Below are 24,941 nucleotides of genomic sequence, written 5' to 3'. Positions count from 1 at the left end.
GATTTTGGATCATGTTGGCTAATTGTTTTGATAATGTCCAGATTATATCTACAAAAAACATTATTTGACACTGAAAATACAGCAGGAATTTGATCTTTGATAAAGATAAGGAAATCCAGTTCAAACCCCATCTCGTATCCCATGTTTTGTAAGACTTTGCTCTGTAAATGGCCTCGTATCTGGTTTGTAACACACCAAACCTTTTAAATTTGTATTTCCCAAGCCTAAACCGAGATAACCCTGGTGACATCATCAGAGTTATTTCTTAGAATCAACAAGTAGTTATCTCTCTTTTCCTGTTATTTATTTAGCTAACAATTCCTTTAAATTTTTATCTCTGAGTGAATTTCCTGATGCCTCCTTCGCCTCGCCTACGTCTTTGAAACGTTAACAGCGCCAAACTTCAAGAGTGTGTAGGATGGAACCTGCCAAAATGAAAAATAAATGAATAAGTAAATAATTAAATGTACCAAACTTTTTTATTTCTGTATTCTATTTTCTTTATACATTTTTACATATGTCTTTATGCATTTCTGCCTCATTATGCAAATGAGGGGGCTGTCATCATGGGGTCAGGGTGCAGGGTGCAGGACTATATATATATATATATATATATATTATGTTATATATATTTTATATTATATATATTTAATATAAAATAAATTTAAAAAATTAATAAATAAATTCAAAAATTAATACAAAATAATTACATAAATAAATAAAAGGGACAATTAAACAAAAGTAAATTGGGAAATTAATAAAAACACGCATGCACTTTAATACACTGTATGCCTATACACTGCACTTTCATAGACTAAGCTACTGGAGTTACCCTGCACTTTATTAATTTTTAACTGTCTCTTCTGCACTATATTCACTATTTTAATAGTCCTGTATCACAGCTGTTACCCTGCACTATATTCAGTTTTAACAGTTTTCTTCATCTCCTTGTATTTTTATATATTTGGTATATTTGTTTGTACTTTGCACTACTAACTTTTTTACTGCCTTTTTACTAACATGTTTTTGCACTATGGAACTGTGATGCTGGAAACTTGAATTTCCCTCGGGATCAATAGAGTTACTATCTGAATTACTATCTATCTATCTATCTATCTATCTATATATCTATCTATCTATCTATAGATATAGATATATATAAGTCAGATTTACGAAAATTCGGACGTGACCTGAACGCCACACCGTCGCTCGTCTGACGTCATCACCGTGTGGCAACGTGAACAGAGAGCATTGCGTTCATTCATGGCGTGTAGCAGTCCATTCAGTCCTAGTTGCTGTAAACAGTCTTCACTCGTTGTCTTGTAGCTCTGGCAGGATGAGCATGGATGTGACGTTCCTCGGGACCGGCTCGGCCTACCCGTCTCCTCACCGCGGAGCCTCGGCTCTGGTGCTGCGGACTCAGGGAGACTGCTGGCTGTTTGACTGCGGAGAGGGGACCCAGACCCAGCTGATGAAGAGCCAGCTCAGAGCCGGTGAGTCAACACAGCTGATCCTCCTCCTCCTACTGCCTTCAACAGTGTCTGGAAAACTAAAACAAGTTATTCTTCAATAAACCTAATAAACCAAATATAAATCACTCTTAAAAGCTATACAGAAAAGATTACTTTTGGGAGGTATATGTTTGTGGAAGAGTTGTGATAAGGGTTGGTTTATATCTAGTGTTGACTATGAACTCCATACATACTTATTTACTTATTATATATAAATCACTTTAAAAGCTATACAAAAAATATATTTTTGGGAGGTATATGGTTATTAGGTATGGTGAGGCAGTTGGGATACCCAGAGTAAAAATGTGACTTTTATTATAATTATTCTGATGTCTAGTGTTGATTATGAACTCCATACATAATTATTTACTTATTATATATAAATCACTTTAAAAGCTATACAAAAAATATAATTTTTGGGAGTATATGGTTGAGGAAGAGTTGTGATAAGGGTTGGTTTATATCTACTTTTTAACTAAAAAGTTGGGATACCCAGAGTAAAAATGTGACTTTTATAAAATGATTCTGATGTCAAGTGTTGACTATGAACTCCATACATACTTATTTACTTATTATATATAAATCACTTTAAAAAGCTAATCAACAAAAGATATTTTTGGGAGGTATATGGATGAGGATTTAAGATGGTAGATAAAAAACACATGAAATCAGAGGAATGCAAGCATTAATACAGACTATATTACACACCTGGTTTATTCATCAGCCAGTTCTTTTAATTTTGCTTATTGAAGTTTGACAAAAAAAATAGATAATTTAACAGTTACCACTCATCTCGTAGGGCAAGAGCCTGGAAGACGTTCAAATAGGCAGGAAAAATGTAAAATAAAATCCACAATTGGCATTGTCAAGGAAACGTTATATGTCGCCGTAAAGTGCTGTCCCATTCATATTTATACCATTTCATGCCCTTGCAGCCTCTCACACTCAACCTGGTGACGCCAGTTAAGTCTTTGAGGGTTCAGGGTTTAAGACCTAAGGGGGGTCAGTCTAGAAGTTTTGGACTACAATGAATGACAGATGTGATAACTACAATACATTTTTTTTCTTTATTTACTGCATTTTTAATCCAGTGTTTCTACTTCCACTGTAATTTACCTTAGATAAACGGTCCCCTGCTCTCTCCACATTCCCATTGTACCACCTGTAGTATGTAATGATATGTTGTGTTTTCTACCCAGGTCGAATCACCAAGGTTTTCATCTCCCACTTGCATGGCGATCACCTGTTTGGTCTGCCTGGTCTCCTTTGCACCGTGAGCCTCAACACCAACCCCGAGCAGCAGAACCTGAACTGTGTGGACATCTACGGGCCCCGGGGCCTCCGGCACTTTCTAAGGGTGACACTCGGCCTCACAGGATCACAGCTGCTCTTCCCTTATGCAGGTAGGTCCAAAATGTACAACCTGAGCTGAGCTCTGATGTGTCCAAACTACTGCAGTCTTGAAAACACTGGTTATCTATTAGTTTTAGCACAAACAGACAAACTATGGGCTGCACATTCTGACAGCAAATTGCACTTTCTTTGCATTTGTGAGTGTGACTGCCACTTTCAGGAGAAGGTATTACAGTTCATTCAGATAACGATTTTTTCTAACTCTGCATACTATTTAGTCAACTGAGTCACTTTTATGTCAAAATGAGTATATCCACAACTTTTTAGAAACAAAGAAAATGGACTTTAGGTAGAAAACATGTATAGTATACAGAATATGGAAAGTTTACCAAGACGTTTTGAGCAGCAGAGCAAACCTCCCCTGTAGGTTGAGTGTGTATACTACACAATGGACTGCTACCCATACTAAGAAAAAATTGTATGTATGTGTATATCTATGTAGATAAATATTTTTTTCAATTCATAAAACATGTAGCCTTTGCCATAAAGATTATATTTTGCCCAACTTCACCAGGTTTCTATGGAGGACGGAACCTGCCAAAATCAAAACTAAATCAATAAATAAATGATTTGATAAATAAATGTCATTAAATGTAGCAAAAATAATATTAAAAATATATGTAGCCATTAATTAATTGATAAAATGTGACAGAAATTGATATTTCCGTTTTAATTTGCTTCTTTATTTATTTATCTTTCTATTAATTCCCTTATTTATCTACTCTTCTGTTTAAATTTTCCCTTTTTTAAATATTTTTTGAATACATTTTTTTTTATTGTGTATTTATTTTTAAATCTATGTATTTATGTATTTATTTATTTATGCACGATTTTTGCATTTCACCCATTAGTTATTTCCCCAAACTTCTTTATTTCTGTATTCTTTTCTTTATAAATTTCTTTATGCATTTCTGCCTCATTATACAAATGAGGGGGCTGTCACTCAACGTATGTCATCATGGGGTCAGAAGGCATAGATTGACTATATGCTAGCCACCTAATTGCAGCAGGTCATTAGCTTGCCGCTGCCTCGTACCGGTACAGGTGTGCAGATCAAATATCTTCAGCTGAATTGTTTCGTCTCCTCTGACGCCACCGGGAAACGCGTCAGCCAGGAATGAAGACTGGAGTGCAGCTAGGTGGCCAGCATATAGTCGATCTATGCCCTCTGACCCTATGACACAAATTGAGTGACAGCCCCCTCATTTGCATAATGAGGCAGAAATGCATAAAGAACTGGAAAAGGAAATGTGTAAAGAAAAGATTACAGAAATAAATAAGTTTGGGGAAATAAATAAGGGGTGAAATGCAAAGGGAAAATCGTGCATAATAAATAAATATATAAATACATTTAAAGATAAATATAAAATTATTAAAAATAAATACATAAATAAATAAAAGGTCAAATTAAACAGAAGAGTAAATAAATGAGGGAATTAACACAAAGATAAATAAATAAAGAGGCAAATTAAAACTGAAATCTACATTTATGTCACATTTTATCAATTAATTAATGGCTACATATATTTTTTGTATTATTTTTGCTACATTTAATGACATTTATTTTTCAAGTTATTGATTTATTGATTTAATTTTGATTTTGGCAGGTTCCATCCTCCATAGTTTTCATCCATCAGGAGCAAATCACAGCTATGCTATTAGCTATCATGTTTACAATTTTTTATAACATGAAAACTACAGCTCTTTTTCAGCCTGATTTATTTGCTGTATTTTACACAGCAAATTAATCTACCACTTCCAACCTAATTTACTTTATTCACTCTCATCTTTGTGGTTTTATTGTACTTAATTCTAATATACTCTGCTCTCATCTTATCTACATTATCTATGTTGTTGTAGTACATGAACTGGAGCCCACAACTGACCAAAGTCCAGAAGAGGGACAGCTCAGCCTGGAGGTATGTGACTGTTATTCCTTTATGGTAATATATCAAACTATAGTGCAAAGCCCAATACAGCACACCTTCAATAGGGTTGGACCGATATATCAGGCCAATATTCTAAGTCTTAGTCTCTGGATTTCATTTATTTTATCTATGATATAAAAGAGGTCTTTATTGCTCCCTTAAGAAAAAAAAAGTGGCTCTTATTTACCAGCTGGCCTGTAGTTTTGGTCAACGAAAAAAATCAGGCCTGACCCGACTCAAACCAATGTGGATTATTTTTAACCCAACTCCGCCCTGAATTACTAAAGCATAATGGACTTCAACCTGTCGTACCTTAGCATATTTTCGTATCCATGACATTTAAGACAATCCATGTGTACTTTGTTCCCATGCTTTATACTCTAAGATGTTACTTTCTGTGATATCAATGTATATCTTTTACTTTATCTGCATCCATTTTGCAATGTGTAATTTAAAAACTGCTGTGTCCAAATGTTAATGAAAAAAATCTGCCTTTTTATGTATTAGCTTGATTTCCATTCATTTATTTAAATTTATTTGAAAATATTTCCTCAGCCCAAGAGACAGTCATGGCAGTGTTTTCCTCCCACACAAGAGTATGAAATCTTTAATGTTTTGTGTTGTGTCTTCAGGTGACAGCGGAGTGCGGCCCTCTGCACCCACAGGAGCAGCCGGGCAGGATGATCTCCCTGGATGTCTCCAGTGACTGTTACCACCTCTTTGAAGACAAGAAGTTTGTGGTCAAGGCCTTCAGGTTGTTTCACCGCATCCCCTCCTTTGGTTTTTGCATTCAGGAGCATGATCGACCCGGAAGACTGAAGACTGAACTCCTGAAGGAACTAGGTATGTGCACTTTTCATGTTTCTTTTTTACTTGAACAGTTGTAGTGAAAAATGACAAGTATAAATCTACATCTTTCCAATACCAGTCACATATTGTATGTGATTCCACAGCAAAGTATCCCTGGATTAGCGTTTCTAATTGGACATGGTTAGCATAAAGCACAACATATATATACATGTACGTGTTCCATTTGTGATGCCAACCGATTAATGATGTGTTCTTTGTGGTAATTGGGTTGCTTAATCGGTCGGCATCACAAATGGAACACATACAAAGTGTCTGCTAATTGTGTTAACTGGTGATTCTCAGCGAAATGCGTCGTGGTTGCTCGTAGTGACGGCAGCTGTTGAAAACGAGAGCAGAACATGTAGGTGTACTCATAAAAGCCTTCAATCCGACTTTAATCCATTTTAAATACATAACTGTCTGTGTTTATCATCTACGCCGATCATTTATATATATATATATTATTACATAGGTTACTACGAGCAACCACGTACGCATTCAGCTGAAAGTCACCACTTAACATGTTAGCAGACACGAGTCACTATGACTTGGCGCCGCTATATCGCAAAATACACAAAGCAGTCACAGGATTCGTCTATACTATGACACACTTACAATAACTTGTGAATTATTGTTAATGATCTAATTTTGTGTCCCCCAGGCTTGAAACCAGGGCCGCATTATGGGCGGCTGAAAGCCGGCGAGCCTGTAACTCTGGAGAATGGGCATATCGTTCTGCCTAGTGAGGTGCTGGAAGAAGCCATTCCTGGGAGGAAAGTCTGTATCTTTGGAGACTGCAGCTCAGTTCTTGGGGAAGGACCACTGAGGCTGTGCAATGGAGCGGACGTTCTGGTTCATGAGGCCACCCTTGGGGACGAGCACCGAGAGAAAGCAGTGGACCACGGACACAGTACACCTGAAATGGCAGCGGCGGTGGCTCGGGCTTGCTCTGTGCGGAGGCTGGTGCTGTATCACTTCAGCCAGAGGTACAAACCCTGCTCCCTGCAGAAAGAAGGGGATGAGGACGATGTCTTAGAACTCAAGAGACAGGCAGAAGATGCTTTACAGGACAGTGGAGTAGAAGTGACTCTGGCTGAGGACTTTCTTACTCTGCCCATTCCTCTCAGAAGACCATAGTAATGAACTATTAATTTAGTTTTTATATTGCCTCATTCTATACTATATATTGACAATCTTAGCTCAAAGTCAATTCACTTATTAGCTTAAGCTTTCAACTGTCTTCATCAGCATATGTAGTTTGCTCATTTTGTCATGAGTGTAGATGTTAACATTTTGGTGATTCTGAGCACTTTTTGCACATTTTGGCTTTAAAGTTGAGCTTGACAGTTCACTCTTGACCTTGGAAACAGCAGTTGACAAAACAATCTCAGCTCAAGGGTTGCTCAGAAAATTGGAAAGTTTGAACATCTACTGCGGATGTACTGTGCTTGAAAACACCAGACCAAGCAAATCACCTTGAGCTTATATACTTTTTTCAACTGCTGTTTTTTATGTCAGGAATAAACTGCCAAGCTAAATGACTAGTGAACTAAGGATGGATCGTCTTTTAGGGCGCTTTCACCAGCCGTAGTCCGTATCAGAGTTAAATAGATACTTTTGGTTCATTTTTTATTTTGTCTGGTTTGTTTTTCACAGTGCACAAATCAAAGCGGAACAAATAAAAAAATAAGTTGCTGAGGGACGTGTACGAAGCTAATTTATCTTTTTCATTTCAAGAGCTGCCACTTCTGTGCAGAGTATCGCAGACTTTTTCAACATACTAAACTATGACTTTTTAAAAATATTTTTCCACACGCTATACTATTACTTTTTTTGACATGCTATACTATGACTTTATTACTTTCTTTGGACAAACTATACTATGACTTTTTTCTTATTTTTTTCGATATGCTATAATGCAATTTTTTTCGCCATACTATACTATGACTATTAAATCTTTTTGGACATACTGCACTACGGCTGTTTTTCGATATACTAAACTTTGACTTTTTATTATTTTTACCATTGAAAAAATGGCTTATTTTCATACTTTATGACTATATTTGACATACTATATTATTACTTTTTATAAAAAAAAAAATCACATGCAATACTATAAGTTTTTTCAATTTTTTTTGACATACTTTACTATGACTTATAATTTTTTTTGGACATATACTGACTTTTTTCAACCTAGTATACTATGACTTTTTTATTTTTAAGACATACTGTATTCTGCCTTTTTGACATACTATACTATGACTTTTTTTGTGAGTTGTTGACATTCCATACTATGACTTATTTTTACAACGGATCCAATTCAAAGTCCTCCTCACCCACAAAGCCTTCCATAGCGAGAGCCCCTCCTACCTCACTGACCTTCTCAACCACCACACTCCATCTCGCCGTCTCCGCTCTTCAGATGCCAACCTCCTTTCTCCACCACCCAGGACCAAGCACCAGACCTGGGGGGACAGAGCATTCTCCATAACTGACCCCTCCTTTTGGAACTCATTCCCAAAACACATCAAAAACTGCACAAACCTGTCCACAGTCAAAATACAAATCAAAACCCACCTTTTCATAACTGCTTTTAATATGCAATTAATGTTTTGTGTTTATTTTTCTTTATGACAATTTACTTATGTAAAGTGTTAGTTTTATGAAAAAGTGCTCTATGAATAAAATGTCTTACTATAACTATGTTATGATTTTTTTTCTCATATTTTTCAACAAATTATTCTATGACTATGGCTTTTTTTTCTTTTTGGCATACTATACTGATACTTTTCCTGACTTTTTTCAATATAATATACTATGATTTTTTCGACGTACTAAACTATGAATTTTTTCAACATACAATACTATGACTTTTTTATTCTTTACAACATAGTATACTATGACTTTTTCTTGTTTGTTTTCACCAGACTATACCATGACTATGATATGACTTTTTTTGACAAACCATACTGTGACGTTTTTTCGACGTACCATCCTATGAATTTTTTTTCTTTTTCTACTTGCTGCACTATGAATTTTTTCGACATACTGTACTATGACTTTTTAATTACTTTTTTCGACATAGTATAGTGTGTCGAAAAAATCTCATAGTATAGTATTACTTTTTATTTTTTCGATATACTGTACTATGACTTTTTCTTATTTTTTTGACATGCTATATTATTACTTTTTTTGGACAACCATACTGTGACTTTCTTACTATACTATACTATGACTTGTGATTTTTTTCAACATACTATGCTATGACTTTCTTATTTTTATCGACATACTATGACTTATTGTTTTCTACATGCTATACTTTGACTTTTATCGACATACTATACTATGACTTTTTTAAATTTTTTCGACATATCATACTATAACTTATTTTTGATATACTATACTATGACATTTTATTTTTTTCAACATACTATAATATGAGTTTTTTTCGAGATACTATAATATGACTTATTTTTAAGACATACTATATTATGACTTTTTTCGACATACTATATTATGACTTTGTTCGACATACTATAACTTATTTTTTTCGACATTGAATAGTATGACTTTTTTCCGACATATTATACTATGATTTTTTTACGACATACTATACTAAAACTTTTTTTGTGTTTTTCACCTTATACTATACTATGACTTTTTTTTAATTTTTTCGACATACTTGACTATGACTTTTTTTCGACATACTATACTATGACATTTTCTTATTTTTTTCGACATACTATGACTTTTTATTGTTTTCTACACGCTATGACTTCTTTCGACATACTATACTATGACTTTTATTTTTTTCGACTTACTATACTATGACTTTTTTTCAACATACTATAACTTATTTTTTTCGACATACTATACTGACTTGTTTTTTCCAACATATTATACTATGACTTTTTTCGACATAATATACTATGATTTTTTTACGACATACTATACTATGACTTTTTTTGTGTTTTTCACCTTATACTATACTATGACTTTTTTTGTGTTTTTCACCTTATACTATACTATGACTTTTTTGACATACTATACTATGATTTTTTTACGACATACTATACTATGACTTTTCTTGTGTTTTTCACCTTATACTATACTATGACTTTTTTGACATACTATACTATGACTTTTTTCGACATACTATACTATGATTTTTTTACGACATACTATACTATGACTTTTTTTGTGTTTTTCACCTTATACTATACTATGACTTTTTTCGACATACTATACTATGACTTTTTTTCCAAGTACTATATTTTGACTTTTTCCTGTAATTTTTTCGATATGCTATACTATGACTTTTTGGACATACTGTCGATATACTACGATTTCTTTTCTACTATGACTTATTCCTAAATACTAGCCTGTGACTTTTTTGGACATACTATACTATGACTTGTCGACATACTAAACACTTAACTATGACTTTTGTCGACATACTTAACTTTGACTTTTGTCGACATACTATGTTATAACTTAACTTTTTTCGACATGCTATACAATGACTTTTCGACATGCTACACTATGACTTTCTTCGACATACAATATGACTTTTTTTTCCCTCATTATCCAAAGCTAGCTTTTGTTGTCAAGATGTAAAGATCATTCTGCTCTGATCTGCTTGTTCCTTCACACGAGCATATGATGTAGATGAGCGGCTGCTGGAGGAGCTGGCTCTCCCACCAGAGAGGATTGAAGCATTGTCATCCAATATGAAATGTTTTACAGTAGGGGGTGTGTCTTTTTGCATTACTTTTACTTCATCTTGAAATTTTTTATAGAAAGGCAGCCTTTGACATGTACCATTTCTGTGTCATCTTTTTCAAAATCAGGCAATAATTGTTGCAAGGAGTGCTAAAGTTCAATAAATTCCACACACAAATCATTGAATTTAGACATTCTCTTGCACTGTGAGCATGTTGCTGTAATCATCCATTAATGATACAATAAGATTCCTTTTGCTGGTTGACTGATAATTTTGCCCTCCTCAAACCCATTAGTCTTTCTAGTCTCTCCATTTGAGCCTTTAGAGTAGGTTCAGGGGTTCTTTTTGAGGACTCCATTAACTCATTTCCTTCTGAAGGAGACAACATTTTTCCCTTCTCCTCATTAGCCATGGCGTGTTAGTATATATCACAGTTAAGTTGCATTTAACCCTCATTCTACCAAACTATTGATCATACAAGGACTACTTTAGAATACACTGTAAGACACAACCATTATATCAAAATGTTAACTTATTTCTTCTCGAAACATTAGTTTTGTAATTAATGTCATCTGAAGAAAAATAACAGATTATTATTTTAGGAAAGTTACAGTTAATTTGCATATTGTGTAAAACGAAAATAGACAGAGCTCATGATGAATTGTGCTTCTGTCTCCTTCAAAATGACTGACAGAGTTAACTGAGAGTGTTCAACTTCAACTTGTGTCCCTTATTTCAAAACAATAGTTTCCACTAATGTATTGGCTTCTCATTGCCTAGAGATGTTCAGCATGTAGACGGCGCCCAGTAGAGATTCCAACACGCTCTCCACACCGAACAGTGAAAGAAACAGATGAGTTGTGTTATTTACCGTGATTGGCATGTTGCTTGTGGCAGGTTAATTGGCTCCAACAGTCCAGTCCGACGACATCAGTGATGATGATCCACTAATATTTACAGTTAATACAAATAAACATGAAACTAATGAAGCGGTAAAGCATGTGTTGGCGTCTTCCTGTTCTGACTAACGAGACACACCTGCGACACCATCAACCATCGGAAGCATCTGAAGCAGGTGAGTCAAGGCTTCAAAAATAAAAGCACAAGGCTTCAAAATAAAAGCACAAAAATATATGGTGCTCAGTTATTAAAAAAATGATATATATATCTTTTAATCAATATACTGCAAAGACATATTCTGGACATTTCCAGAACAAAGTCTTATAAAAAAGGGGAAACGGTGGATGGAGTTTGACCTTGATTTTTGCAGTTGCTATAATCTGGACATTATCACATTAATTGGTGAACATGATCCAGGAGGATCATATTCAGAGGGATGTCTGTGTGTTTTTGTTAGGTGCTGTTTTATTCAAACTATTGCATGAACATTTGTCTTTATCAGAAACAGTATTACTAAAATAGAAAAATATTTCTATTATCAAGTCTCATTTTTTTTGGTACTTTAGTTGCTTGTGTGTTGACTTATTTATGTTTTTAAAATTTCTATTGAATTTAATTTTCAATGTTTCAGGAAAATTCCTTCGGTGCGTAATGATCCGTCTTATCTGTGTATTGAGACGACTACAGCAGTGGTGGAAGAAGTATTAAGACCTTTTACTTAACAATAGAAGAGAAAATACAAAACCACCACCCTCCCAAAGAGGAGAATCACAAAAACAAACCCCAGACATCAACTACAGACACAGACTGTAACTAATACAAATGTTTTCACTTTGTTTTTAAATGTAGACACAGTTGTAATAGATTTCAGGTCATTTTAAAAAGAAAAAAACTAACCAGATGTGGATATTTTTGTACTGTATGCACAGTTAGAAAAAGCACCACCTGCTGATTTAAAAGGTGTGAGTGGACTGTAGTTTACTACATCAAACACAGACAAAGGTGTGTAATAAAAACCTTGTAGCTCTGGACAGAGAGTGGTCAACTGTGCAGTAAACCAGGTGAGCAGTGGACAGGGGAGTTCATCACATTTACACCGTGTGAGGCAGCAGCCGCCCAGGTACCTGAAAAAGGAAGTAGAGACGACAGGTGAAATTACCTGCTGCAGGTCGACAAGTGTCCTAATATACTGGAAAGACCAGAATATTGATACTAAATCACACATTTAACTAGAGTGAAGTGCTTATAGCAGCTAACGTTAGCTAACTTGTATTATAGTGTACCAAACATTAGCTTTAAATGGGTTGCTATAACAAATGAAGGTATGTGATTATTGTCTGAAACTGTCCCTACGCTCGACATTTTTATGGCATACTATACTATGACTCTTTTCACCAGAACAAGCAAATAATGGACCTTGAGCTTGAGCCAGGGGGTCTTTCCAAAGTCAATAATGAACTGTCAATGATGAATGGATGGACAGTCTATTAATCATTATACCACAATGCATTAATTAGTAATTCTCCACTATTTCCCCAACAAAAATAACAAATTTCAATCTAATTTATTCGGTAGAAATTTTCCCAAAGAAATTGTATGAATAAGCATGTGGTAGGTTTCAGTCTTCGTGGTGTTTGTAGTGTTAACACTTAACTCAGTACTAAACCAATCTTTCCATATGAATCAGTAAAACCTTCTCACATCTTTTGAGTGATGAAAAAGAACATGCAGTCATTTCTGAACCTTTTCCAGAGCTTTATTTCTGGATCTGTACACAAGGTATTAAAGTACAACAGAAAATACAAAATAATGTTTAACAAAAGAAAAAAAACAACTCAATGTTTATGTACAATTCTTATAAACAATAAAGATAGCTTCTTGAACATTTCTCATAGTGAAGTTTTTGATTGTCTATATTTCTGGATATACATTTTTAAGTTTTGTAGGTTTTTTATTCACAAAGGTGTTTTTGTTTTCATCAAAGGACTCGAGTTTTCTTTTTCAAAACCACAACTGCTATATGTTTTCCTTTTTAAACTTCAAAACACAATACAAAATATAAAATAAATTTGTTTAGTGCTTTCTTGCACACACAAGTCTCATACCAGAGATATCAATAAAATATCACATTTTCGAGAGTTCACAGGGTGGTGAAAAACCTACTTCTACTACTTAATGGCCTTTACATTCTGACAGTTTTTCTGAGTCTTTGTACAAACCACAGCTGAAATAAATATCACTGCACTGCTAAAGCTAGAAGAGCTTGGAGGACCTACTGCATTATGCACATTGCATTAAAAGAGAAACTAGCTCTCCACATACTTAGAGCAGCAGCCATCCCTTTACCATCAAGACAAATATAGACGACGACATGTTTAAAAAAAAAAAAAAATTGAAGAAAGAAAGACGAGCGTCTTTTACACATGGCTGCAAGTTTTGAAGGCAAAATTGCAACATTGAGTAATATCAATACGTCTTCAGGTAAAGCCGTTTTCAGTGGTACACTTGAGAAACAGACACAGCTGGCATGCGTGGTTTCAGCTCTGTACTGGGGATCATGACTTTCCAAAGAGTGAAACAAAATTCAAAACACCAAGTCAACTGGTAAAATGCAAAACCCAAAATATCTGTACATATCTACAAATTATTGCCTTTTGACAAGAAATCAAATTAAAACCTTTGTATCAACATAGATTCACAAGTGTAAGAGGTCAGTTAATAGACTTTTTAAAGGCTATTTGCTAAATATTTACATGAAACGCAGAGGTGAATATCTTCTCCGATGCTGGGCGTGGAACATGAACTACATGATCAAACTTAATAATGGGTTATAAGCATGAAATCCTGTCTGTACACACATAATGGTGAATTACTAGATCTATGGACATGACAAACATGATGTACCCCTGAAACAAACTAATTATTCATAGCACAATGCATAGATAAATTAAGTAAACACTACTACTGCATCCAATCAACTGACGATGACCCGCTAAACATTTTACAATTCACAATGATGGACTTCAGTCAAGAGACAACAGCTCCATTTCTGCTACTAGACTCCAAGAAACTGTCGACTAGATCGTACAAGGCATTCTCTAGTCAGTACAGGTTAGGCAGAGGTTGAATACAAAATCTGAGTGGCTTTAAATAAAGATATAATACTGCTAGCAGGTTTACCCAAGCTTGCTAAGTGGTCTGAAAATGGCATTACTTGATTTAGGGACATATTCTAATAATATTTTTACTATAACTAAAAGGACACATACAGCTAAACTTGCCTAAGAGTAGCATGATTGAAAGGATTAAACTAAGTCTCACAAAAGGTTAAAGTACAAGTAATAAATACACACTTTACAGTGCCTGATGATGTCTATGTTTAAATGACTATTAATTTAACCAATATCTTTGCATGGCAGTATTGCTGTTATGATGTTATGGTTTGTCTGACTGATACCCTCCTAGAAAGAAGCAGGAAAAACTCAATATCCAACTGTAAAACAAGGAGACTCCCATTATGTTACTCTGCACAGGTATTCTTCATCAGCTGTTTAAAAATGTAATAGAAAAACTATGAATCAGGGACTAAAGTTTGAGTTTGACTAAATGGAATAATAAAAAAAAAATAAGTGTTGCAAACATTCACATGTTCCAGTTTGGCCACTTTGAACAGTTTAAAAAGTAAACAAGCAGACCAACCGCAGACAAGCTTCCACAGGAGAAAAGGAAAAGAAAAGAAAACCAAACTGGAAGGCCTTAGCAGCTGAAGCCACCCACTTCCTGCTCTCCAAGCTAATCTCCATGCTAGTGCTAGTGTTGCTCTTCATACAATATCTAGCCAGGTTTATTTGGGGACAAATAAAACCATTTGCACCAGTCTGGTTACTAAAAAGTACCTGTAAACCACACACTAATTTAAAAAGAAAGTACCACTTCAAACAACAAAGACAAGCAACTAAATACTGACACTAGAGGCAGAAAAACTGAGCCAATTTTGGCAGCTGAAAAGAATGGCAGGATAACATACTGTAGCTCTGAAGATGTGAGGGAGGAAGATACACAACTCTCCTACTGCAGCCTCTGGGCCCCACTGTACATGGACGTTACACATCTCAAGACCGCAAAACGAGAATAAAATAAATGGCTATATAAACTCTTGAGAGAAATCAAGATTTTAGTTCTATATGATAGACATCACTGATGTCATATTACACAAAAAATGAAAACAAAAAAGTATATTCATATACATATATATAGAGATATATATATATATATATAGTAAAATTTAAACAAATCAGATTCTCCAGTGAGGTCAGTCTTATGTACAAGCGGGATAAGGGGTTTCAAAAGGGAAGAACAAGGGATGAAGACGAGGAAGATCACTCTGACTGAAGTGCTGCAGTGTGCTGTGTGTGGTGCCGTGCATGTGCTCCCAGAAACCCGTTGGGCTCGCCGTTGCCAGCCAAGCTCCCAAAGTCTGTGACAGACACTGCCATTTTGGCGCCGGTGATTCGGTGGTGGTGCGTTGTTGTCCGTCGCGCTTCAAAGTCCACTCCAAGGTTACCCACAGACACGTCATTGATAAAGGAGTCAGGCAGGGCCATCTTGAGTCTCTTGGAGGGCCGCTCGCAGTCCTTGTTGCCGCACACTCCTCCTAGCTGGCCCAGATCTGAGTGGTAGAAGCCGGCGTCGAGCATGTTGAGGCAGTCGGGGTCTGCGCCATTAGAAGGGAACCCGAGGGACTCATCATGGTTTAGGGACCCACGATGGAGACTTTCCAGTGGAGGAAAGCTGTAGGAGTCCATGCAACCAACCTCTGCAGGGTTGCACACTGTGGCTACAGTGTTACTCAAAGCTGCAAATAGACAGGACACTCAATTAACATAGAATAAGTGGAAGCAATAAGATACTCAGGTCAAGAAACATGTTGATTGAGAGGGGGGAAAAACAACACAACATTAACAAATGAGAAAAATCATTATTTAATCATAAGAAATTGTTAGCAATTTTGGTGGACAAATCTGCAGTTTAATGTGGAAGTGAGATGGAAAAGATGTTTTGTTTTGTGTGTGCACTTTTCTTGTGCGGCCCTCAATCATGCTGGCTGGCAGTATGCCATAAAAAATGTCCTAAAAAAAAAAAATCATAGTTTAGTGTGCCGTAAAAATGTCCAATGTCAAATAGTCTTTTTTGCTTAGGAAGGTTCCCGCGTGAAATGACCCGGAAGTATTAAGGGGCAGCCATGATAAAAGCTGGTCGAATTCTCTAAATGCTAAGGAAAGGTGCTTCAATGCTTACTTTCTTATCTCCTTTAGCATAGGGTACACTGTACCATCCTTTGCGAAAGGAAAGGAGATAATGCCGTCCCACAATTCCTTGCGGCAGGAATATTTAAAGCAACCCACCATTAGGCTGTCAATAACGTCCGCCGTTGCTGTTTAATTGTACATTTTGGATTAATTGAAAACATCCATCTTTTGTTGTGATTCTGTTTTGGACAGGAATCCTTATTTGAATTATAGCATTGAGTTTGTCACTGTACTCATTTTCTATACGTTATAAATAAATCTGCTGCAGGTGCAGTCAAATTCTTATTAGCTCCGAGGTTATCTTTTCCTAAGTCCTTATGGATTCTCCTTCACATATTTCCTTGACCTCACGACGTTTTCCATCAAGGTCAAGGAAAAATGTTTAGTAAAAGACATTAGGACATCATTTTTTGACTTTTTGGCCGCAGCCATAGTATAGTATGCCATAAAAATATATGTATGTCATAAACTAGAATTACAGCCTTGCGGTTGTATGCCTCCGCCAACCAGTCAAGTTGCAGTTTATGTCCATGTCTGTCCAAAATGTCATCACTTCATCATTTTATCCTATTAGACACTTGTGTGAAATTGTTATAATTAGGATATGAATTCTTGAGTTATGGCCAAAAAACATGTTTTGAGAAGTCACAGTGACCTTGACCTTTGACCACCAAATTCAAATCAGTTCATCCTTGAGTCCAAGTGGGCATTTGTGCCAAATTTGAAGAAATTCCCTAGAGGCATTCCTGAGATATCGCATTCACAAGCATGGGACGGACTGACAACCCGAAAACATAAAAACTGTTGCCGGCACGCAGGCATAAAAAGTCATAGTATAGTAGGTCATAAAAAAAGTCATAGTAATAGTCATGGTATGAGAAAAAGTCATAAAAGAAGTCATAGTATAGTATGTCATAAAAGAAGTCATAGTATAGTATGCAGTCCCATTACTGACCTGTGAGGTCGCTGGCAGTGATGGAGTTAAGCAGGCTGAGCTGTTGGTCTGTGGTGGTCTCCAGCCTTCCTCCTCCACCTGCTCCCGAACACACAGAGGAGGAACTGTCCACTGCCAGTCCTTCTGCTTCATCCACCAGCCTGTCCATCAGGTCACTGAATACAAAGATTCATGTTTAAACTTTTTTCATTTTTCAGAGCTCATTGTATTAAACATAAGCAAAAACACAAAAAAAGGAATTAAAACAGATGAACTGATTCTTCTTCTGCCACACTTACGTTACACCAGGATAGCTGCTGTACTTTTTCTTCCCAAAGCGATTCTGCTGCACAAAGAAGTCAAAGCGCTCTGACTTTTTCCACATGTAGTAAAACGCCACACATTCGGCTACTGTTCGTGTTGTGACCTGAGCGGGGTGGAAAAAGTAATTAAAAAGGGATGAGAAACTTTCATAGTTATATGATGTATCCCTTTTCACGATGTGTAAAATGGTAATATTGTAAGATCATAAAATAAGACTCACTTTATGTTTCTGTATGAGGTGAAAATTCTTGTCATACATCTGTAGTGCGTGCTCAAAGTTCTTGCATTCCTCTTCAGACCACGGAGGTGATTTTTCTGAAATGAAACCACAAATATATTAATACACTTTTGGTGCACAATCAAGAACATTCAAAACACAGGTTTGAATCTTCCCAAATTGACTAACACATTAAAACAGCTGGATATAAATTATGAATTATCAAATTTGTTTTTGAAAATGCTGGGAGCCCACAACGTATTAATGCCATCAATGTACCACTGACATTTGCCTCATGCCAGAAATTACTAGGTTCTACGTGCATGCGGTAGGAAATCATTTCCTTTGCTTACCTTTTGAGGACTTTACACGGCTGCAGTGTCTCTCTAGTGCTTCGCGGACGTTGTAGTTGCACTTGACAAGTTCATATAAAGCCTATGTGGAAAGAGTGGAGTGGTCAAGACTGGAACATTGGCCAAACGAATAGCATGTACCTTAGAAACAAATAATCTGAAGAATTCAAAGCACAATTGCTACAGTATATGGTACGAGTGTCACGATTTTGATCAAAAATCGATCGAAATGAGCTTTCAGTTTTGATCTTTGAAATCAAAAGCAGGATCTGCGATTCCCCCAGTATTTATTTTTCTCTCAATCTCTGCCTACTTGCGAGCGTCCCGAGAAAAAAACACTTCAAAGACGACACAGCATAGTTTACAGGTAGCATGCAGCTTTTTCGAGACACCATGGCTAGAGTCCGAGATGACGGAGAAACAACAGAACTGAAAACTGCAGTTTGTAGGCAATGCTACACCATACGCCACCTCAGGCAACATGACAAATATGGCAAGACATATTCGCAGCATCTTAGACATCATAAACAAATAGATTTGACTGACTCAACAGCACCGGGATCTGGTGGATTTTAGCAGGTGAGGAAACTCAAGCTGTTGTTGTAAAGTTCCCTTCTGCCATTTAGTGGTTCTTTTTTTGTTTGTTTGTTCCCAACTGGGTGGTGAAATAAGTTATTATATTACATTTTAAATAAATTATCTACATTTTACCATACGGCCTTAGTGTCGTACATTCCCAAAAAAATAAGGCCGTTATATTACACTCGGTACCATATATCTTTTTAAAGAAGAATTTATAAATGTAAATGTCAGATGTCAGGGCATAAAACCAATGATATGTTGATTTTTACGAATCAAGACTCGACAGTCTGACAATGGCAAAGCCATCAGTATTGAAAAAAAATATGTTTAAATGGAAACTAATAGTGACCTTAAATTGAAAGTAAAATCGAATAGTGACACCCCTAGTATACAGTGAATGAAAGTCAATGAAAAATGATGTTCATGATTAAGCTCACATACATTAGTAATGCCATGCTCATCATTGTGTTACAACATTAAAGGATTGATAAATAAATAGAAGACTGACCTTCTCATCGTCTCGAACATGCATCCATGGTTTGTCACATCCTATCTTTTCATCTGTTGTCCGTGACAACACGTCAGACAGGAAAGTCCTAACCTTGTTTTCTGGCAATTTACCTGGGCTCCATAATAACTCGTCTTCATCCTCATAAACTGCATAACAAAGTACATTACAGTAAGATTAATCACCTTGTTTATACTATCTTGTCTTTATGTATGGATAGAAACATTCTAAGCAATCACATTAAAGAGCATGTCTGGCACAGATGCTGAAAACAACAAAGCAGCAGTCACCTTTCTCCCCATCTTTGTAGTGACAGAGGCCAGAAGGTACCTCTGCTTGGTACTGTGTTCCTACCATTATTTCCTATGATAAAAATCAAACAAAAGACAAAACAGAGCATGTTTAGCACACCAGTGTTGATTCAACTCAAAACATTTCTTTATCCCTCTTTTAATGTGTTCCAAAATGTGTCAGTTACCTTTCTAGAGTCTTCTGGGCTTGGGCCATCTTCATCACACTCTGACTCTTTATCACCATCAGAAATAGCGTTGGCTGAAGAATAATAAACAACACATAAATACTTTGACATGTACTGAATTAAATGGCACCTCCTGTTTGCTAAGGTCTGATGCTTTACCTAACAAACCTGGTGTCCTTTTCGGTACTACAATAGGTTAGTGTGTAGGTGTGTGGTTGTCGGGCCGGGACGCTAAATTGCGAGTCGAGTTGAGGCTGAAACGTGGTGCACGCAGTACAGCGGCAGCTGCCAACCTGCCCGGATGCCACCCGACACAGACAGGCGACGAGAGGCCCTAGCGTCAATGGCCACAAGCGAGCCCCGGGGAATCCCTGCACGGAAGCACCAGGGACAGAGCGCGGGGAAGCAAGGCCGAGGAGCAAGCGGCCAGAGGCTGACAGGGTCATCCAGCAGTACATAACCTTGCAGGCCCAGACTTAATGCCTCGCCTCCTTCAATTCCAGACATTTTAATGAATATCAAAAACAAAATTTAGGACGTTTTTAGACTTTTTAAGGATCCGCGGGGACCCTGTTAATCAATAATGAAAACAATCAGTTGCACATTTAATCTAATGTAGTACTCTACTCAACTGTAAGAAAAGGCACTGTACCTTTTGTGAGTGCAGCAAAAACAAAGTACAGGTAATTTTTTTTTGACCACACAATGGTTGGGAATGTTTGATACTGTATTTCTAAATGTGAAGTTGGTTGAGATACTTAAATTATTTTAACTATGCAATTTGAGACTTTATCATTATATAGGTCTTGTAGAGCTAAAACAATATAATCAGCAACTATTTTAATAATTGATCAATATTTAAGTAATTTTTCAAGCAAAAATGTACATTCACTAGTTTCCAGCTTCTGAATTGTGAAGATTTGCTGCTTTTATCTGTCTCGTGTGACGGAATATCTCTTAGTTTTGGATTGTTGATCAAAACAAGATATTGAATGACATCATCATGGGTTTTAGAAAATTGTGAAGGGAAACGTCACTATATTCTGACATTTAATAGACCAAACGATTAATACATTTAAGAAAATAATAAGCAGAAATTAATTTATTATGAATTAATCAATAATTAAAGTAATTGTTGCAGCCCTAATGTCTTGAATATGGTAGCTTCTTTTTTAATTATTGCATGGCATTGTATTACATTACATTACATTACATTACATAAGCTTTATACTGCAAAGCTACAGACAAGAAGTACTTTACTACTAGTACTAAGTTTAGCACATGCCACTTACATCGAAGTGTTCTTGGGAAGAAATCGGTAGCCTCGTGGGAGGTGACTGAAGGGGTCAGATCATCTGCTGAGGACTGGGTCTCCTCCTCATAGTCCCCAGACAGCAGGTCTTTAGCTATTTCCTCCTAGAAAGAAAGAATAATATCCATTGTATACTGGTGCAGACCAAGGGTGATCAACAGAATATCTGAATAACATATTGTTGATTGATAAATACATTTATTTATAATTATTTTAGAAAAAAATAACAATTTATTCACTACATTACAGCAGTTATTTACCTTGTCCAGAGTCATGTCAGGCAGCTCATCGGTCAGGTCTCCAGAGGAGCTGTCTATACTGGAGCCTGCTGAGGCCTCATAGCGATAGATGGCCAAAAGCTCCTCCAAAGGCATGTTCCCCTCCTGGCAGAAAAACAAGAGGCAAAATTTGCAAATTAAGTAAAGCTATTGTGCATTTTCCCTTTATTACCCATATTATTTAAAACATTCAGATTTAAAAACCTTATGCATTCCACTTAGTAGATCTATGTTTGTTTTTTGACCAAAACAGACGAATCCAGTTTAAAGTTTAATTTAACTTAATAATGATACACTCTAATTTGCTGTCACAAAGAGACAATTTATCTATAGTGTTACTGTTTAAAAAATAACTGAATTTGTGCCATTTACATACGTAAATCCTGTTTTAGGGCATTTTGTGTTTTTATTAGTTTACCTTTTCAAGATCTGCAATCTCTGAGGTGAAATTCCTCCCTCCCTCCTGAGACTCTTCCTCCTCCAGAGTCCTCTCGTCATCATACTCATGAACTAACATTTCTGCTGTTGGGTCAAAGTCATGGTCCTCTGACGATAAAGAGCCAACTGAGTGAGTGAGAAAGAGAAAGAAAACAGTTCTTAAATGTCTCAGTCTTATAACACAAATTAGCTTCTTCTTTTTTTTTTTACACCAAAATTTGAAGATACATTCACATAGTTACAATACTGCCATTAGAAAACTATTCAATTGTGTCAATTTCAAAGACATTTTTCTCTGACTAACATGTAATAACCTATATAATTTCATCTTGACATTTATGTTATGTAAAAGTGTGTCATTAAAATACAGATATAATTAAGTACATCATAAACGGTGTATACTAATAATCAATTTATGGAGGAGGTTTTCTTACCTGGACTTGAACTCCCTAGGGAAGCCTGCAAAAGAATAAAAACAGAGCATTAAATGAGTGCAATTAGTTGAAAGATGGGTTCAACTATTAAGATAAGATAGGATAAGATAAGATAGAACTTTATTAATCCCGAAGGAAATTCTTGTGCCAGAGATTGCTCAAAAGTAGAACAAAATTACAACAAGTTCAAGTGTATAAATACAAGTGTATAAAATAAAAAAAGTACTATTTCTAGCACCAGTGCCTAATAGAATAACTATTAAGTAAGATACATTTAGTAAAATGAGTAGATAAGATAAGATAAGTAAAATAAAAAAGGTAAAGTAAGCTAACAAAACAGAAAAATAAGTAATATTGCACATATTGGACATTAATATTGCACACTATTATGCCAGCACTTTAACCTCATTCACCCTCAATCAAGAGGACTGGAAAAAAGTCCTTTTATAGTCTGTATTATGACTAGGGATAGTAGTTGGAGAGGAGAGCTGCATTCACTGCTAACGTTACCTGTAATAGGTGGCTAATAAAACCTTAGCTGAGGATGAACACTGAGGACAACTCTTGGAAATTCTTGTGCCAGATATTGCTCAAAATTACAACAAGTTCAAGTGTATAAAATACAAAAGGTATAAAATAAAAAAAGTACTATTTCTAGCACCAGTGCCTAATAGAATAACAATTAAGTAAGATGCATTTAGTAAAAATGAGTAAATTAGATAAGATAAGTAAAATAAAAAAGGTAAAGTAAGCTAACAAACAGAAAAATAAGTAATATTGCACACTATTATGCCAGCACTTTAACCTCATTCACCTCAATCAAGAGGACTGAAAAAAGCCTTTAATATGTATTATGACTACTGATAGTAGTTGGACAGGAGAGCTGCATTTACTGCCTGTAATAGGTGGCTAATAAAACCTTAGCTGAGGATGAACACTGAGGACAACTCTTGGAAATTCTTGTGCCAGAGATTGCTCAAAAATAAAACTAAATTACAACAAGTTCAAGTGTATAAAATACAAAAGGTATAAAATAAAAAAGTACTATTTCTAGCACCAGTGCCTAATAGAATAACAATTAAGTAAGATACATTTAGTAAAATGAGTAGATAATATAAGATAAGTAAAATAAAAAAGGTAAAGTAAGCTAACAAACAGAAAAAAAGCCTTTAATAGTCTGTATTATGACTACTGATAGTAGTTGGACAGGAGAGCTGCATTTGTTACCTGTAATAGGTGGCTAATAAAACGTTAGCTGAGGATGAACACTGTGAGCATAATGTACCTTTATACACAGGAATTACAACATCTCTCGTAGGAGACGGTCTAAGTAGAAACAGAGGAGTAATATGTTGAGGAGGACAGTAGGATTTACGCAGCTCCTGTAACAGTTAGCTAGCCAGCAAAAACCTAAACCTTATTGCACCGACAAAATGTAAACACAAATCACTCGTCTGCTCGGTCCTGCAACCCACAGAGTTGGATGATCTTTACACTATACGTGCTGCTAATTCAGCTTAAATAGAAAAGCTAATTTTCCATTCATAACAAACACGATATAATCATGTAATTTCCTTTTAACCAGCAAGCTAACGTAACATTTTACGTATGAATTTACCCCCCGAGCCGCCGCCGCTCTCACGAGCACAGCCTCAGCAGAGCAGCTGAGCTGAGCGCGGCGCAGCGGCCTGCTAGTGGAGGATCACTCCTCACATTAGAGCATATTTTAGAGGCATTAAAGTGACAATTATGACACGAAACACGCTGTACAGAAGCGAAAAACTATCGTTTCGCCAATCGATAACATAGAAATGAGAAATACGGTGCACGAGATTTATAAAATATCGATTTAAGATCGATTGCTTCTCCCCTGTTTTCCCTCTTACCTCCGCCATATTGGTACCTTTAGCTAATGGGCTCGTTCTAACTGCAGTACCCGGATGAGCGCTCTCAGCCAATCAGAGCTCCAGGTGCCCGTTCTAGTCGTGACGTCGTTCAGACCGACCGCTGGTCAGACTAACGGTAATCATCACTTATACACGGTTCATCCACACAAATTAATGATATAAGACACACAAAATGTAGAGTTGAAATACATTTACAACATGAATCAGTAGCATGGCGTTGAGTCTGTTAAGACCTCACACAATGACATGTTACTAGAACATTCCTAGAGTGTGTTCTCTGAACATCCAATCAGCTGATCTCCTGCTCGCCTCAACACTGTTTATCACCATTAACATGTTTGACACTATAATTTCCTCCTGGGAAGCGAGTTAAAAAAAGTGTCTTCCAATTACTTTTTTTGTGTGATTTCCTTCCTATTTAGGGTTAAAAGAAAATCTTAACAATTTAGGCTTGTTAAACTTTATTTTTATTGTCCACTGTAGTGGACTACAGGACTATTTCAGTGTGAAAAGACTAAAAAAAATGACAGATTATGGCTGTTG

The 24,941-nt window shown here is 36.1% G+C and overlaps 2 protein-coding genes and 1 long non-coding RNA gene across 6 annotated transcripts; 1 reads left to right on the top strand and 2 right to left on the bottom strand.

Moving 5' to 3' along the window:
* The first annotated feature begins 1,200 nt into the window (after positions 1-1,200).
* On the top strand, positions 1,201-7,403 carry elac1 (elaC ribonuclease Z 1). The gene is made up of 5 exons (XM_037776622.1): positions 1,201-1,493; positions 2,711-2,914; positions 4,785-4,843; positions 5,485-5,695; positions 6,363-7,403. Exons 1-5 carry the CDS (start codon positions 1,337-1,339, stop codon positions 6,836-6,838), a joined length of 1,107 nt encoding a protein of 368 aa, XP_037632550.1. The 5' UTR covers positions 1,201-1,336; the 3' UTR covers positions 6,839-7,403.
* Positions 6,567-11,503, bottom strand: LOC119492282. The gene is made up of 3 exons (XR_005207750.1): positions 11,296-11,503; positions 8,081-8,166; positions 6,567-6,703 (listed from the first exon to the last, which is right to left on the bottom strand). It is a non-coding gene; the product is annotated as an uncharacterized LOC119492282 (long non-coding RNA).
* A 1,559-nt stretch (positions 11,504-13,062) lies between these two features.
* Positions 13,063-24,492, bottom strand: mier3b (mesoderm induction early response 1, family member 3 b). 4 transcript variants are annotated; one of them, XM_037776617.1, is made up of 13 exons: positions 24,378-24,492; positions 22,492-22,516; positions 22,038-22,183; positions 21,602-21,724; positions 21,322-21,445; positions 20,030-20,103; positions 19,842-19,914; positions 19,552-19,700; positions 18,462-18,543; positions 18,112-18,206; positions 17,867-17,994; positions 17,589-17,743; positions 13,063-16,179 (listed from the first exon to the last, which is right to left on the bottom strand). In XM_037776617.1, exons 1-13 carry the CDS (start codon positions 24,384-24,386, stop codon positions 15,704-15,706), a joined length of 1,659 nt encoding a protein of 552 aa, XP_037632545.1. In that variant the 5' UTR covers positions 24,387-24,492; the 3' UTR covers positions 13,063-15,703. The 4 variants fall into 4 exon arrangements, with proteins under 4 accessions (XP_037632545.1, XP_037632548.1, XP_037632546.1 ...); XM_037776620.1 differs by having other exon boundaries at positions 24,395-24,473; XM_037776618.1 differs by lacking the exon at positions 24,378-24,492 and adding an exon at positions 24,110-24,355.
* Positions 24,493-24,941: the final 449 nt, after the last annotated feature.

This window comes from Sebastes umbrosus, chromosome 8, assembly GCF_015220745.1.
Source record: "Sebastes umbrosus isolate fSebUmb1 chromosome 8, fSebUmb1.pri, whole genome shotgun sequence".
In the NCBI taxonomy this organism is placed as follows: domain Eukaryota; kingdom Metazoa; phylum Chordata; class Actinopteri; order Perciformes; family Sebastidae; genus Sebastes; species Sebastes umbrosus.
The sequence above is the reverse complement of the archived record's forward strand: the minus strand, read 5'-3'. Positions and strand labels throughout refer to the sequence as shown.